Raw genomic sequence first — 17,300 nt, forward strand, 5'->3', positions numbered from 1 at the left:
TCACAAGATCTCCTTCTCTACTCCCCTCTTATCTCCTCTTCCCACAATCTTATACAAGATTTCTCTCGTGCATCCCCCCTACCACAACATATCAGACCCTCGCCTACCATCAAAACCTTCAAAAAGAACTTGAAGACCTACCTCTTCCAACAAGCCTACAACCTGCAGTAACCACCGATTGACCAAACCGCTGCACGACCAGCTCTACCCTCACCTACTGTATCCTCACCCATCCCTTGTAGATTGTGAGCCCTCGCGGGCAGGGTCCTCTCTCCTCCTGTACCAGTTGTGACTTGTATTGTTCAAGATTATTGTACTTGTTTTATTATGTAAACCCCTCCTCACATGTAAAGAGCCATGGAAAAAATGGCGCTATAATAATAAATAATAATTATTGACACTGGAAGATGGACATACACTCGATCAACATGTCCTGTAAAAACCTCATTATATATAGTAATAGCAGAATTCATGTATATAATGTTTGCAGATGCATAGCGTATGTATAACCAAGAAGATCGAGAGGATGCCTATGACTTGAGGAGCAGTTATCTTACTAGGATAACGCCTTTGTTTGGCCTTTTATAATATCCTACTCATCTATATCTTTTCATTAAGAATATAGTATTGCAAAAATGTAACTAAATTAATTATACCTGTGCAAGATGTATTGACCCGCTACTTTATTTTACCTGTAAGAGTAGAATAGGTCAAAACAGGTAACATTGCATACTTTTTGAAAAGACAAAACAAAAACAAATGTAGATAATTCAGCAAATCATCGTGAAGTCTTAAGCTTGACAAATGAATGCAAGAAAAATAGGCCCTTTGGCTCAAATTCCCTGGGTTAGAGTTTTTATTTTAAGCCCCAACCTTATTTCAGCCTGGGTTAGCATGTCAAGCACCTGTTTATATCTTATCAATAGTTTATGACCCAATTCATCAAGGTATTTTCTACACAATTAAGGCATAAATCACCTGTAAATAAAATTTTCAGCTTTTTCACCAGTTCCGGTCAGCTCCGGTAATCTGAGCAGAGACCGGGCATGGTGAAGTAAAAGCACCATCATTCTTGGGGGCAACACATGCACAGTAAGGCTGTGTGAACACGATGCAGATTTGGTGCAGAATTTTCTGCATAAAATCTGCATCTCCTGGCAGAATCCGCAGGTGCGTTTTTTATGCGTTTTTTGTGCAGATTTTATCAATGGATTTCTATTATGGAGGGGTGCAGAAACGCTGCAGAACTGCACAATGCAGTGACATGCACTTCTTTGAAATCTGCAGCGTTTCTTCGCAGATTTTTCTGCACCATGTGCACAGCTTTTTTTTTTTCACATTGATTTACATTGTAATGTAAATCACAGTGCAGTTCTGCAGCGTTTCTGCTGCAGAAAAATCTGCTGCAGTTCTGCACTAAATCTGCATCGTGTGCACATACCCTAAGGCTCTTATGACACTGCGGGAATGTCTGCCTTTGGGAATGATATCGCTAGAGCGAGACCTTGAGCGGACGAGCAGGTCACAGAGAAACATTACCTGTCATTCACAGACAGTAGGCGGAAGGGAAAAGAGGGAGAGAGGCCAAAGAGCTGTAAGTGAAGGGACAAGCATCATTTGCATAAAAAGTAAGAGTTGAATTTCTATAAAAGGGTAATATAGACATATAAAACAAAATGTCATGGATATCCTCAACACTACAGGGATCTCACATAGATGATGTTAGCTTGGGATCTAAAAGCCTGCTGACCGGTTCCGTTGATGTAAGACCCTAGATAACATGTATGAAATATTATCTTTTATCATGGTATTACTAACTTTGTCTATTGTTGCACTGATCTACAATTACGCCAACAAGATGTCCTGTACACCTTCACGAATATTACATGACTCTTTTCTAGCAATTCTTAGAAGGTAAGTGATGAATTGTGCAAGTACATAAGTACATCTTAAATAATCCATTCTTCCAGCTGGAGTGAATATCCATGGTCCTAGCTTCTTTCCAATGTACTAAATATCCTCTTACACACAAGCTCCATGTTGGGAAGGGAGTAAAGTCTGACTTTTCCCCTCTCATAATCTCATCCCAGTCACTGTGCCCTGCTGATGCTTGCGAATCTTGTTAAGCAGCTCCATGTACTGCACCATGGTGTCTGCAGGTGTATACAGCGTGTCATGTTTGGAGCTGAAAACTGGGGGAACAGTGGGTGCGTGGCTGCCCATAAAACTCTGCATGAACTCCACCATTAGATTCCAGCAGTCCCCTGGCACAGCACAAGGGCAGTAGTCCACCTTAGAAAGAAAATTGAGAAAATTAGTTTTGCATTATGTATAGCAGTAAAAGATTTTTTCAACAAAGTTAAAAGATTACTAAAAGTAAAAGAACTTAATGAATTTACTTCAACTTTTTTTGCAGTTCTACAGTATACTGCGAAAATCACAGGGAACCATATGCTTTAGCCTTCTTTCCTTTACCTTGATACAGTTGTGGCCAAAAGTATGCAACTGGCTGCAAGTGTGATTTAGTTATTGCCAACACCTGTTAGGTGCCACAGGTAAGTTACAGGTGCTGTTAATTACACAAATTAGAGAAAAACATTTAGGGTATGTGCACACGATGCAGATTTAGTGCAGAATTGGTGCAGAACTGCAGCAGATTTTTCTGCTGCAGAACTGCACTGTGATTACAGTACAATGTAAATCAATGTGAAAAAAAAAGCTGTGAACATGGTGCAGAAAAATCTGCGCAGAAACGCTGCAGATTTCAAAGAAGTGCACGTCGCTTCTTTTGTGCAGTTCTGCAGCGTTTCTGCGCAGATTTTTCTGCACCATGAGCAGCTTTTTTTCACATTGATTTACATTGTACTGCACAGAAACTGCATCAAATCTGCAGATGCAGATTTAGTGCAGAAAATTCTGTACCACATTTCCTACATGTGCACATAGCCTTGAATTGAGAGTCCTCAGTGGTTGATACCTTTTAATGGCTAACTGAAAAGATGGCAACAAATTGCAAGCTTTCGAGACTACACAGGTCTCTTCATCAGGCAAAGACTAAAACAAATTCTGAAGAATCACATATTTATGCACAACATAGTATAGAAAAAAAAATGATAAACCATGGATAAGACAGGTGACATGAAGCAGAATTACCATTAGTGATAAACAGTTATGTCCATAAATATTGGGCCAGTTCTTAGATAAGGATTGTTTTATTGTCCTCTGATTGGGGTCCCTGTTGTGATGACCCCTTATAGTCTGAGGGGCAAGTTCCTTAGTTGATGTAAAAAGACATAAATCCATGCGACACATTCATTCCTGCAGTGAGACTGTCAAAGGTCGTCATCAGTTTATATTCCCATACTCTTCTGTCTCACTGAGATTTGAAGCTACCTTTTAAAACACAAGTAATTTGTAATAATGGCCTTTGACAGTCTTAATGCAGGAATGAATGTGTCCAATTTGGCTTTAGGACAATTCTTTTTGTGTCTTTTCTTTTAAGACAAATTAAATGAAAATACCAAAGAATTTGTGAGTATTATCTGACAGAATTGCAGGGGTGTCAATACTTTTGGCCACAACTATCAGCTTTGTGCAAATTAGAAAACTGTGAAATGGCCTCTTTACCCCCTTAAAACAAAAAGGTTGTATATATACACACATCCTGATGCAAATTAAAATTTCCACATCAGCATGTATAAGCATACTTCCCAAGAAGAGAACCAGAGTTTAAAAGTAAAAAAAAAAAAAACACCACATATTTGGCATTGCCACATCTGTAATGAAAAGCCAGACCACTGTTCAGAGAGAGAGAGAGAGAGAGAGATTGTATGTATGTATGTATGTATGTATGTATGTATGTATGTATGTATGTATGTATGTATGTATATGTATATGTATATGTATATATATATATATATATATATATATATATATATATATATATATATATATATATATATATATATATACATATACCGTATATACTCGAGTATAAGCCGACCCCCCTAATTTTGCCACAAAAAACTGGGAAAACTTATTGACTCGAGTATAAGCCTAGGGTGGAAATGCAGCAACTACCGGTGAATTTCAAAAATAAAAATAGATCATTATTTCCCCATAGCTGTGCCATATAGTGCTCTACACCATTCATATTTCCCCATAGCTGTGCCCCATATAGTGCTCTGCACCGTTCACTGTGCCCCCTAGCTGTGCCATATACAGTGCTCTGCACCGTTCACTGTGCCCCCTAGCTGTGCCATATACGGTGCTCTGCACCGTTCATTGTGCCCCCTAGCTGTGCCTTATACGGTGCTCTGCACCGTTCATTGTGCCCCCTAGCTGTGCCTTATACGGTGCTCTGCACCGTTCATTGTGCCCCCTAGCTGTGCCATATACGGTGCTCTGCACCGTTCATTGTGCCCCCTAGCTGTGCCATATACGGTGCTCTGCACCGTTCATTGTGCCCCCTAGCTGTGCCATATACGGTGCTCTGCACCGTTCATTGTGCCCCATAGCTGTGCCATATACGGTGCTCTGCACCGTTCACTGTGCCCCATAGATGCTCCACATTAATCTCTGCCGCCGCCGCTGCTGCAATAAAAAAAAAAACACATACTCACCTCCCTTGATTGCAGCTCCCGGCGTCTCGTTCCGGCGCCTCCATCTTCCCGGCGTCTCTGCTCTGACTGATCAGGCAGAGGGCGCCGCGCACACTATATGCGTCATCGCGCCCTCTGCCTGATCAGTCAGAGAGCGCAGACGCCGGGAAGATGGAGGCGCCGGCCGGGAAGATGGATCGGCGCCCGGCGGCTGGAACGAGGACAGGTGAATATAACATACTCACCTAGTCCTGGCGATCCTCGCGCTGTCCCCTCCTGTCTTCGGCGCTGCAGCTTCTTTCTCTATCAGCGGTCACCGGCACCGCTGATTAGAGAAATGAATAAGCGGCTCCGCCCCTATGGGAGGTGGAGCCGCTTATTCATTTCTGTAATGAGCGGTCCCACGTGACCGCTGAAGAGAGGAAGAAGCTGCAGCGCCGAAGCCCGTGGGACGGCAGGGACAGCGCGAGGATCGCTGGGACTAGGTAAGTATACCTCAGCGCCCTCAGCCCCTCACCTGCCGACCCCACCGCTACCGTGACTCGAGTATAAGCCGAGGGGGGCACTTTCAGCCCTAAAATTTGGGCTGAAAATCTCGGCTTATACTCGAGTATATACGGTATATATATATATATATATATATATATATATATATATATATATATATATAAAATATATATATATATATATATATATATATATATATATATATATATATATATATATATACATATATATACATATACATACATATATACATATACATACATATATATATAAAAATGGCTTAGTTCTCCACAGCCGGCAATCACAGTACAGCTTTCACTTTCCAACAGCCAAATTTGATATGTGTTTACATAGTATAAGATAGCGACATCGAAGCAAGAAATGCTTTTGCGTGTTGGCATTTGCAAGAAAAACAGTAAGCAAATTTCACAAATAAATTTGGTAAATATTAATTGGAAGACGCTGATGGACAGGTGTGGGGGGGAGCTACATCAAAGATTCAGTGTATTCTCCCCAGCCACAGGATCTGAATTATCCTAGACAACGCATAACTAAAAGGATAGGTTCACACAAGAGTCAAAAAGGAAAATAAATAAAAATCTGTCAGTCTCTTCCAGAAAAGTGGGACAATTTTTTTTCTCACTTGTCATCCATATGCTGTCCGTTTTTTTGTTTGTTTTCTTTACAGCAGTGGCTATTATTCATTTACAGGACCTTGGGTCTCGTTACGATTTACAGAAGAAGCTAACTTATACACAGATTTAGTTCACAAACAGATTTAATCAGTGAAAAATGAAAAAATAAAATTGCTCATCTGAATGCCCCAATTTAATTATATTGCTCTGTAAATATGGCCAGGTGAATGAGCCCAAACAGTAGAGTCCATATCCTCAAATATGGTAGCACCCATCTGGACAGAACTGGATTAGAGATCTGTGATGTCACCAATGGCAATCACTTTCAACATCTGTAGTTCATAGGTAAATCTTGGATAGCCTCGGACTGTTAAAAAGCAGCACTGAGGAATAAGTACCATTAACTGCCGCCGTAAAAAGGGTATCGCTGGTTGTTAAGGGGTTAATAAATCTTTCTGTAATGGAAACTGGCCACTTAAAGTGTTGCAGCAAAGGCTTACCCATGCAATTGCTTCAGGTGCCCATTTTCCATTATAGTGGTAAGCCTACGTGGACTAGAATACCCTGGTTTAACACTGATAGGATCATCATGTGAACACTGTTCTTTACTTCAGTGCCATCTTGTGGCCATAGTACATTACTGCCTATTACTGTTCTTGGATTTTTGGAATTGTTTTGCAATCTCATTAATGACCACTAGAGTTGAGCGAAACGGATCGGACAAATTCAAAAATCGCCGACTTTTGGCAAAGTCGGGTTTCATGAAACCCGACCCTAGTGTGGGATCAGCCATGAGGTCGGCGATCTGCACGCAAAAGTAGCGTTTCGTATGACGCTTTCAGCGCCATTTTTCAGCCAATGAAGGCGGACGCAGAGTGTGGGCAGCGTGATGACATAGGTCTTGGTCCCCACCAACTTAGAGAAGGGCATGACCGTAATTGGCTTGCTTTCTGCGGCGTCACAGGGGCTATAAAGGGGCGTGCACGCCGGCCACCATCTTACTTCTGCCGATCTTAGCATAGGGAGAGGTTGCTGCAGCTTCATCAGAAGAAGGGATATACAGTGCCTACAAGTAGTATTCAACCCCCTGCAGATTTAGCGGGTTTAATAAGATGCAAATAAGTTAGAGCCTTCAAACTTCAAACAAGAGCAGGATTTATTAACAGATTCATAAATCTTACAAACCAAAAAGTTTTGTTGCTCAGTTAAATTTTTATAAATTTTAACCCCTTTACCCCCAAGGGTGGTTTGCATGTTAATGACCGGGCCAATTAATACAATTCTGACCACTGTCCCTTTATGAGGTTATAACTCTGGAACGCTTCAATGGATCCTGGTGATTCTGACATTGTTTTCTCGTGACATATTGTACTTCATGACAATGGTAAAAATTATTTGATAGTACCTGCGTTTATTTGTGAAAAAAATGGAAATTTGGCGAAAATTATGAAAATTTCGCAATTTTCCAACTTTGAATTTTTATGCAATTAAATCACAGAGATATGTCACACAAAATACTTAATAAGTAACATTTTCCACATGTCTACTTTACATCAGCACAATTTTGGAACCAAAATTTTTTTTTGTTAGGGAGTTATAAGGGTTAAAAGTTGACCAGCAATTTCTCATTTCTACAACACCATTTTATTTTAGGGACCACATCTCATTTGAAGTCATTTTGAGGGGTCTATATGATAGAAAATACCCAAGTGTGACACCATTCTAAAAACTACACCCCTCAAGGTGCTCAAAACCATATTCAAGAAGTTTATTAACCCTTCTGGTGCTTCACAGGAATTTTTTGAATGTTTAAATAAAAATGAACATTTAACTTTTTTTCACAAAAAATTTAATTCAGCTCCAATTTGTTTTATTTTACCAAGGGTAACAGGAGAAAATGGACCCCAAACATTGTTGTACAATTTGTCCTGAGTATGCCAATACCCCACATGTGGGGGTAAACCACTGTTTGGGCGCATGGCAGAGCTCGGAAGCGAAGGAGTGCCATTTGACTTTTCAATGCAAAATTGACTGGAATTGAGATGGGACGCCATGTTTCGTTTGGAGAGCCCCTGATGTGCCTAAACATTGAAACCCCCCACAAGTGACACCATTTTGGAAAGTAGACCCCCTAAGGAACTTATCTAGAGGTGTGGTGAGCACTTTGACCCACCAAGTGTTTCACAGAAGTTTATAATGTAGAACCGTAAAAATAAAAAATCATATTTTTTCACAAAAATTATCTTTTCGCCCCCAATTTTTTATTTTCCCAAGGGTAAGAGAAGAAATTGGACCCCAAAAGTTGTTGTACAATTTGTCCTGAGTACGCTGATAGCCCATATGTGGGGGTAAACCACTGTTTGGGCGGATGGGAGAGCTCGGAAGGGAAGGAGCGCCGTTTGACTTTTCAATGCAAAATTGACAGGAATTGAGATGGGACGCCATGTTGCGTTTGGAGAGCCACTGATGTGCCTAAACATTGAAACCCCCCACAAGTGACACCATTTTGGAAAGTAGACCCCCTAAGGAACTTATCTAGAGGTGTGGTGAGCACTTTGACCCACCAAGTGTTTCACAGAAGTTTATAATGCAGAGCCGTAAAAATGAAACAAAATATTTTTCCCACAAAAATTATTTTTTTAGCCCCCAGTTTTGTATTTTCCTGAGGGTAACAGGAGAAATTGGACCCCAAAATTTGTTGCCCAATTTGTCCTGAGTGCGATGATACACCATATGTGGGGGGAACCACTGTTTGGGCACATGGGAGGGCTCAGAAGGGAAGGAGTGCCATTTGAATGCAGACTTAGATGGAATGGTCTGCAGGTGTCACATTGCGTTTGCAGAGCCCCTAATGTACCTAAACAGTAGAAACCCCCCACAAGTGACACCATTTTGGAAAGTAGACCCCCTTAGGAACTTATCTAGATGTGTGCTGAGCGCTTTGACCCACCAAGGGCTTCACAGAAGTTTATAATGGAGAGCCGTAAAAATAAAACAAAAATTTTTTCCCACAAAAATTATTTTTTAGCCTCCAGTTTTGTATTTTCCCGAGGGTAACAGGAGAAATTCGACCCCACAATTTGTTGTCCAATTTGTCCTGAGTGCGCTGATACCCCATATGTGGGGGGGAACCACTGTTTGGGCGCATGGGAGGGCTCGGAAGGGAAGGAGCTCCATTTGGAATGAGGACTTAGATGGAATGGTCTGCAGGTGTCACATTGCATTTGCAGAGCCCCTAATGTACCTAAACAGTAGAAACCTCCCACAAGTGACACCATTTTGAAAACTAGACCCCCTAAGGAACTCATCTAGATGTGTTGTGATAGCTTTGAACCCCCAAGTGTTTCACTACAGTTTGTAACGCAGAGCCGTGAAAATTAAAAAAAAAAATCTTTCCCCCCAAAATTATTTTTTAGCCCCCAGTTTTGTATTTTCCCGAGGGTAAGAGGAGAAATTCGACCCCAAAAGTTGTTGTCCAATTTGTCCTGAGTACGCTGATACCCCGTATGTTGGGGGAAACCAACGTTTGAGCGCATGGCAGAGCTCGGAAGGAGCGCCATTTGGAATGCAGACTTAGATGGAATGGTCTGCAGACGTCACATTGCGTTTGCAGAACCCCTAATGTACCTAAACAGTAGAAACCCCCCACAAGTGACCCCATATTGGAAACTAGACCCCCCAGGGAACTAATCTAGATGTGTTGTGAGAACTTTGAACCCCCAAGTGTTTCACTACAGTTTATAACGCAGAGCCGTGAAAATAAAAAATCTTTTTTTTTCCCACAAAAAATGTTTTAGCCCCGAGTTTTGTATTTTCCCAAGGGTAGCAGGAGAAATTGGACCCCAAAAGTTGTTGTCCTATTTGTCCTGAGTACGCTGATACCCCATATGTTGGGGTAAACCCCTGTTTGGGCACACGGGAGAGCTCGGAAGGGAAGAAGCACTGTTTTACTTTTTCAACGCAGAATTGGCTGGAATTGAGATCGGACGCCATGTCGCGTTTGGAGAGCCCCTGATGTGCCTAAACAGTGGAAACCCCCCAATTATAACTGAAACCCTAATCCAAACACACCCCTAACCCTAATCCCAACAGTAACCCTAACCACACCTCTAACCCTGACACACCCCTAACCCTAATCCCAACCCTATTCCCAACCGTAAATGTAATCTAAACCCTAACTGTAACTTTAGCCCCAACCCAAACTGTAGCCCTAGCCCTAACCCTAGCCCTAATCCTAACCCTAGCCCTAACCCTAGCCCTAGCCCTAACCCTAGCCCTAACCCTAGCCCTAACCCTAGCCCTAACCCTAGCCCTAACCCTAGCCCTAACCCTAGCCCTAACCCTAGCCCTAACCCTAGCCCTAACCCTAGCCCTAACCCTAGCCCTAACTCTAACCCTAGCCCTAATGGGAAAATGGAAATAAATACATTTTTTTAATTTTTCCCTAACTAAGGGGGTGATGAAGGGGGGTTTGATTTACTTTTATAGCGGGTTTTTTAGCGGATTTTTATGATTGGCAGCCGTCACACACTGAAAGACGCTTTTTATTGCAAAAAATATTTTTTGCGTTACCACATTTTGAGAGCTATAATTTTTCTATATTTTGGTCCACAGAGTCATGTGAGGTCTTGTTTTTTGCGGGACGAGTTGATGTTTTTATTGGTAACATTTTCGGGCACGTGACATTTTTTGATCGCTTTTTAGTCCGATTTTTGTGAGGCAGAATGACCAAAAACCAGCTATTCATGAATTTCTTTTGGGGGAGGCGTTTATACCGTTCCGCGTTTGGTAAAATTGATGAAGCAGTTTTATTCTTCGGGTCAGTACGATTACAGCGACACCTCATTTATATCATTTTTTTATGTTTTGGCGCTTTTATACGATAAAAACTATTTTATAGAAAAAATAATTATTTTTGCATCGCTTTATTCTCAGGACTATAACTTTTTTAATTTTTTGCTGATGATGCTGTATGGCAGCTCGTTTTTTGCGGGACAAGATGACGTTTTCAGCGGTACCATGGTTAGTTATATCTGTCTTTTTGATCGCGTGTTATTCCACTTTTTGTTCGGCGGTATGATAATAAAGCGTTGTTTTTTGCCTCTTTTTTTCTTACGGTGTTTACTGAAGGGGTTAACTAGTGGGCCAGTTTTATAGGTCGGGCCGTTACGGACGCGGCGATACTAAATATGTGTACTTTTATTGTTTTTTTTTATTTATTTAGATAAAGAAATGTATTTATGGGAATAATATTTTTATTTTTTTTTTCATTATTTTGGAATATTTTTTTTTATTTTTTTTTACACATTTGAAATTTTTTTTTTTTTACTTTTTTACTTTGTCCCAGGGGGGGACATCACAGATCAGTGATCTGACAGTTTGCACAGCACTCTGTCAGATCACTGATCTGACATGCAGCGCTGCAGCCTTCACAGTGCCTGCTCTGAGCAGGCTCTGTGAAGCCACCTCCCTCCCTGCAGGACCCGGATCCATCTTGGATCCGGGGCTGGAGGGAGCAGGGAGGGAGGTGAGACCCTCGCAGCAACGCGATCACATCGCGTTGCTGCGGGGGGCTCAGGGAAGCCCGCAGGGAGCCCCCTCCCTGCGCGGTGCTTCCCTGCACCGCCGGCACATCGCGATCATCTTTGATCGCGGTGTGCCGGGGGTTAATGTGCCGGGGGCAGTCCGTGACCGCTCCTGGCACATAGTGCCGGATGTCAGCTGCGATAAACAGCTGACACCCGGCCGCGATCGGCGGCGCTCCCCCCGTGAGCGCTGCCGATCGCATATGACGTACTATTGCGTCCTTGGGAAGTAAAGCCCACCCCACATGGACGCAATAGTACGTCTAATGGCAGAAAGGGGTTAAACATAAAAGTGTGGGTCAATTATTATTCAACCCCTAGGTTTAATATTTTGTGGAATAACCTTTGTTTGCAATTACAGCTAATAATCGTCTTTTATAAGACCTGATCAGGCCGGCACAGGTCTCTGGAGTTATCTTGGCCCACTCCTCCATGCAGATCTTCTCCAAGTTATCTAGGTTCTTTGGGTGTCTCATGTGGACTTTAATCTTGAGCTCCTTCCACAAGTTTTCATTTGGGTTAAGGTCAGGAGACTGACTAGGCCACTGCAACACCTTGATTTTTTGCCTCTTGAACCAGGCCTTGGTTTTCTTGGCTGTGTGCTTTGGGTCGTTGTCTTGTTGGAAGATGAAATGATGACCCATCTTAAGATCCTTGATGGAGGAGCGGAGGTTCTTGGCCAAAATCTCCAGGTAGGCCGTGCTATCCATCTTCCCATGGATGCGGACCAGATGGCCAGGCCCATTGGCTGAGAAACAGTCCCACAGCATGATGCTGCCACCACCATGCTTGACTGTAGGGATGGTATTCTTGGGGTCATATGCAGTGCCTTCCAGTCTCCAAACGTCACGTGTGTGGTTGGCACCAAAGATCTCGATCTTGGTCTCATCAGACCAGAGAACCTTGAACCAGTCAGTCTCAGAGTCCTCCAAGTGATCATGAGCAAACTGTAGACGAGCCTTGACATGACGCTTTGAAAGTAAAGGTACCTTACGGGCTCGTCTGGAACGGAGACCATTGCGGTGGAGTACGTTACTTAAGGTATTGACTGAAACCAATGTCCCCACTGCCATGAGATCTTCCCAGAGCTCCTTCCTTGTCCTTGGGTTAGCCTTGACTCTTCGGACAAGCCTGGCCTCGGCACGGGAGGAAACTTTCAAAGGCTGTCCAGGCTGTGGAAGGCTAACAGTTCCATAAGCCTTCCACTTCCGGATGATGCTCCCAACAGTGGAGACAGGTAGGCCCAACTCCTTGGAAAGGGTTTTGTACCCCTTGCCAGCCTTGTGACCCTCCACGATCTTGTCTTTGATGGCCTTGGAATGCTCCTTTGTCTTTCCCATGTTGACCATGTATGAGTGCCGTTCACAAGTTTGGGGAGGGTCTTAAATAGTCAGAAAAGGCTGGAAAAAGAGATAATTAATCCAAACATGTGAAGCTCATTGTTCTTTGTGCCTGAACTACTTCTTAATACTTTAGGGGAACCAAACAGAATTCTGGTGGGTTGAGGGGTTGAATAATAAATGACCCTCTGAAAAGACTTTTCACAATTTAAAAAAAAAAAAAAAAATAACATTCTTTTTTGCTGCAGTGCATTTCACACTTCCAGGCTGATCTACAGTCCAAATGTCACAATGCCAAGTTAATTCCAAATGTGTAAACCTGCTAAATCTGCAGGGGGTTGAATACTACTTGTAGGCACTGTAGTTCGGGAGGGAAGATTAACCCCCAAACCGCTTGTGCTGTAGCGATTTCCACTGTCCAACACCACCATTTATTTGCAGGGACAGTGGAGGCTATATTTTTGTGCATCATCTCTGTAGCTTATTAGGCTGCCTTAAAAGGCTCCGATAGCTGCATTGCTGTTTGTACGCCGCTGTGCAAACCAACTGCTTTTTTAAAAGCAAAAATCCTGTTGCTCCTTTCTGCACAGTTATCTTGTTTATTTGTCCACACTTTTGTGTGCAGCAGTCCCTTTTATTGCTGCCATACTTTCCCTGAGATCATTGTAGGGAAATTGAAATTGTACTACAGTCCTTGTATTTTTTCAGATATCTTCCAGCCACTTACATTGTGTTGTTTTATGCACAGGCCCTGAGTTTTGGTTCAGTCTCCCCCGCCACCCCCCGAAAAAAAAGGGAGATTTAAAATTTTCAACAAGTTTATATACACCTTCTACCTTGTTTTACAGTACCATATAACGGTTGTTATTTTGGTTAGATTTTCCAAAAAATGAGGAAGTCTGGTGCAAGAGCCGTGGGCGGTGGTTGCCAGCTGGTACCGATGGTGGTGGTGCATCTGGTGGTAGTGGCAAAAGCACAATAGCACCAAAGGCTCGAGGTGTTGAGCCAGCGTCATCGTCTGGCTACACAAGGCCTCGAAGGCTCCCTTATCTGGGGAGTAAAAAAACAGCTTTTAAAGCCAGAGCAGCAGGAAAAAGTTTTGGCTTTCCTTGCTGACTCAGCCTCTAGATCTTTCGCCTCCTCTTCAGAAAGTTCAAAATATAAAAGCAGCGAGTCGTCAGTGGATGCTTCCGGTTAGGAACAAGACGCTTCCTTGTGCCCTTCACCCAAACCAAAAGTGAGGGATGCGTCAGGCGACACTACAGCTTACTCCATGGAGCTCTTTACACATACCGTGCCTGGGTTAGAACGGGAAATTGTTATCTGCCCATTACAAGATGAATCGGACATGGAATGCACTGATGCACAGCCACAGCTAGATTATTATGCTGTTCCATTGACTCAGATCACTACATTGCCCTCAAAATGTACTGAGCCAGAATCTGACCCTGCTGAGACTATGGTGCCCCATCCCGAACGCTATAGCACCTTTCACGGTGACACAGAGGAAGGTGCACATGACATTGAAGAGGAGGTGATAGATGACCCAGTTGTTGACCCAGATTGGCAGCCATTGGAGGGAAGAGGGTGCCGCTGCCAGTAGCTCAGAAGCGGAGGAGGATGATACGCAGCAGCCATTTACATCGCAACAGCTGTCATCTAGCAGGCCCGTATCAGGCCAAAAACGTTTGTCAAAAACAAAAACAGTTTTAGCACAGCGTGGCCATCCGGTGAAAGTAGCACAGCGTGCAATGCCTGAAAAGGTATTCCATAGTAGGAAGAGTGTAGTGTGGCAATTTTTTAACCAAGATCCGAATGATCAGTCCAAAGTTATATGTAAGAAATGCTCAAAGACCTTTAGCAGGGGGAAGAATCTTCAAGATTTAAATACAACGTGCATGCTTAGACATTTAACCTGAATGCACTTGCAAGCCTGGACTAACTACCAAACGTCCCGTACCGTTGGTGCACCTGCTCAGAATGAAGGTAGTCAGTAACGCTACATTGCTTCCCTCACTGTAAGCCCACCAGTTAGGACACCACCAGCAGCAAATGTGGAGGTATCGTCGCAAGGCCAAAGCAGTCAGGGAATCACAAGGTTATTGGTAGGAAACACTGTATGTAGGCCAACATCAAGAATACCATCACCAACCCTCTCTCAATCCGCCATGTCCACCACCACCGCTAGTTCCACCATATGCAGCTCTCCAGTCCAGCTCACCCTACAAGAGACTCTCGTTAGGAAAAGAACTCTTCCTCTCATCCGCATACATAGGGTTTGAACGCCCTGACTAATCTCGTTAGAGATGATGCCCTACCGGTTGGTTGAAAGCTTTCAAAGCTCTGATGGCCTACGCAGTACCACTCTATGACCTACCCAGTCGACACTTCTTTGTGAGAAAAGCCACCCCAGCCCTCCACCAGCATGTCAAAGACCGCATTGTCCATGCACTGAGGCAATCAGTCAGTGGAAAGGTGCACCTCACAACAGATGCATGGACCAGTAGGCCTGGCCATGGACGTTACGTGTACATCACGGCACACTGGGTTAATGTGGTGGATGCAGGGTCCACAGGGGACAGCCATAATGGAACAGTTCTGCCTAGCCCACGATCTAGGAAACAGTTGTCTGTAGGCGCTCACAACCCCTCCTCCTCCAGAAGCGAAAGCTCGTCCACAAAGCGCAGTCACACGACCACTCCATCCGCAGCTGCCAATGTTGCACACGAGGTGTCCCAATATCGAACAGCTAGTGGTAAGCGTCAGCAGGCTGTGTTACAAATGAAGTGTTTGGGCAACAACAGACACACCGTGGAGGTACTGGCCGAATACTTGCAGCAACAAACTCAGTCATGGCTGGGCAGTGTACATCTTGAGGCAGGCAAGGTAGTCAGTGATAACGGAAGGAATTTTATGGCTGCCATAGCCCTTTCAGAACTGAAACACATTCCTTGCCTGGCTCACACCTTGAACCTGGGGGTGCAGTGCTTCCTGAAAAATTATCCGGAGTTACCAGCCCTGCTCCTGAAGGTGCCAAGACTTTGCTCGCACATCCGCCGGTCGCCTGTACACTCCAGCCATATGCAGAACCATCAGCGATCGCTGAATCTTCCCCAGCACCACTTAATAATCGACATTGCAACAAGGTGGAACTCCACACTGCACATGGTTCAGAGGCTGTGCTAACAGAGGCGTGCTGTAATTAATTTGTGGGAGGATACACAAACACGGGCAGGCAGTTGGATGACAGACATGGAGTTGTCTGGTGTGCAGTGGTCGAAGCTACAAGACCGCTGTCAAGTCCTTCAGTGTTTTGAGGAATGCACACGGCTGGTAAGTACAGATGATGCCATCATAAGCATGACCATCCCACGAATGCGTCTGCTGATGCAAAGTTTGACGCACATTAAGGAACAGGCATCTGCAGCCGAGGAGGGAAGCCTTGATGAGAGTCAGCCATTGTCTGCTCAGGGAACTCTCCTGGACGAGGTGGCGGACGAAGAGGAGAACGATGGGGATGAATATTTATGGGAGGAGGATGCTTCTCAGGGGGCAATACAAACTGGTGGTGTTACAAGGTCAGGTACAGGGTTTTTGCGGGACACAAGTGATGTTGATTTGCAAGAAAGTGCTCCTCAACCCAGCACAAGCAGTGAATTGACACCTGGAACATTGGCCCACATGGCTGAGTATGCCTTGCGTATCCTAAAAAGGGACCCCCACATTATCAAAATGATGACCGATGACGATTACTGGTTGGCCTGCCTCCTGGATCCACGATATAAAGGAAAATTACAAAATATCATGCCACATGAGAACCTTGAGCAAATATTGGCTACCAAACAAGCAACTCTTGTAGACTGTTTGGTTCAGGGCATTCCCAGCACACAGCGGCGGTGATGGTTCTTACACGAGCCATAGGGAGCAACATGGCAGAGGTGCACAAATCCGAAGTGGCGTTTTATGACCAGTTTGTGGAGTGATTTCGCAATGACCGCTGACACGACAGGTACTGCTGCTTCGATTCAAAGTGACAGGAGACAGTATTTGTCCAGTATGGTTACGAACTACTTTTCCTCCCTTATCAATGTTCTCCCTCACAGGTCATTCCCCTTTGATTACTGGGCATCTAAAATAGACACATGGCCTGAATTGGCAGAATATGCATTACAGGAGCTTGCTTGCCCAGCTGCTAGTGTGTGTTATCAGAAAGAGTCTTCAGTGCTGCTGGTTCAATACTGACCGAAAAAAGGACATGTCTGGCTACCCAGAATGATGATGATCTAACCTTCATTAAAATGAACCAATCATGGATTTCAAATTATTTTGCACCACCTTCCCCTGCTGACACGTAGCTTGCCGGAAAAATATCTTGCTTTTGGCCTCCTCTTACTGACTGCTCCAATTCCTCCATTTGCAGCTACTGAATGTCCACCATAGGCCATTTTTATACCTCCCTAAATGGGCCGATTCCCCCCACAGGGCCGTGGTCACCACCTGGCGCAAGCACCCGTGCGAGTGCCGTTTGCCTGGACAGGTAGGTGTGCCCACTCTTGGGCGAGGGCACTGGCACAGGGTACCTCATAGTACAATGAAGTGTTTCTGATGGTGGTGGTGCACAACCAACGTCAG

The 17,300-nt window shown here is 43.9% G+C and overlaps 1 protein-coding gene across 2 annotated transcripts in view; it reads right to left on the bottom strand.

Annotated features, from left to right (window-relative positions):
- Window positions 1–668: 668 nt before the first annotated feature.
- MED20 (mediator complex subunit 20) overlaps window positions 669–17,300 on the bottom strand; it is a 54,763-nt gene continuing 38,131 nt past the window's right edge. For both annotated transcript variants that reach the window (XM_069756392.1, XM_069756391.1), the window contains one exon: window positions 669–2,292. In XM_069756392.1, the coding sequence (XP_069612493.1) occupies window positions 2,074–2,292 (219 nt within the window). In that variant the 3' untranslated portion in view covers window positions 669–2,073. The remainder of the gene's footprint in view (window positions 2,293–17,300) is intronic.

This window comes from Ranitomeya imitator, chromosome 3 (genome assembly GCF_032444005.1).
Source record: "Ranitomeya imitator isolate aRanImi1 chromosome 3, aRanImi1.pri, whole genome shotgun sequence".
NCBI classification, from domain to species: Eukaryota; Metazoa; Chordata; class Amphibia; order Anura; family Dendrobatidae; genus Ranitomeya; species Ranitomeya imitator.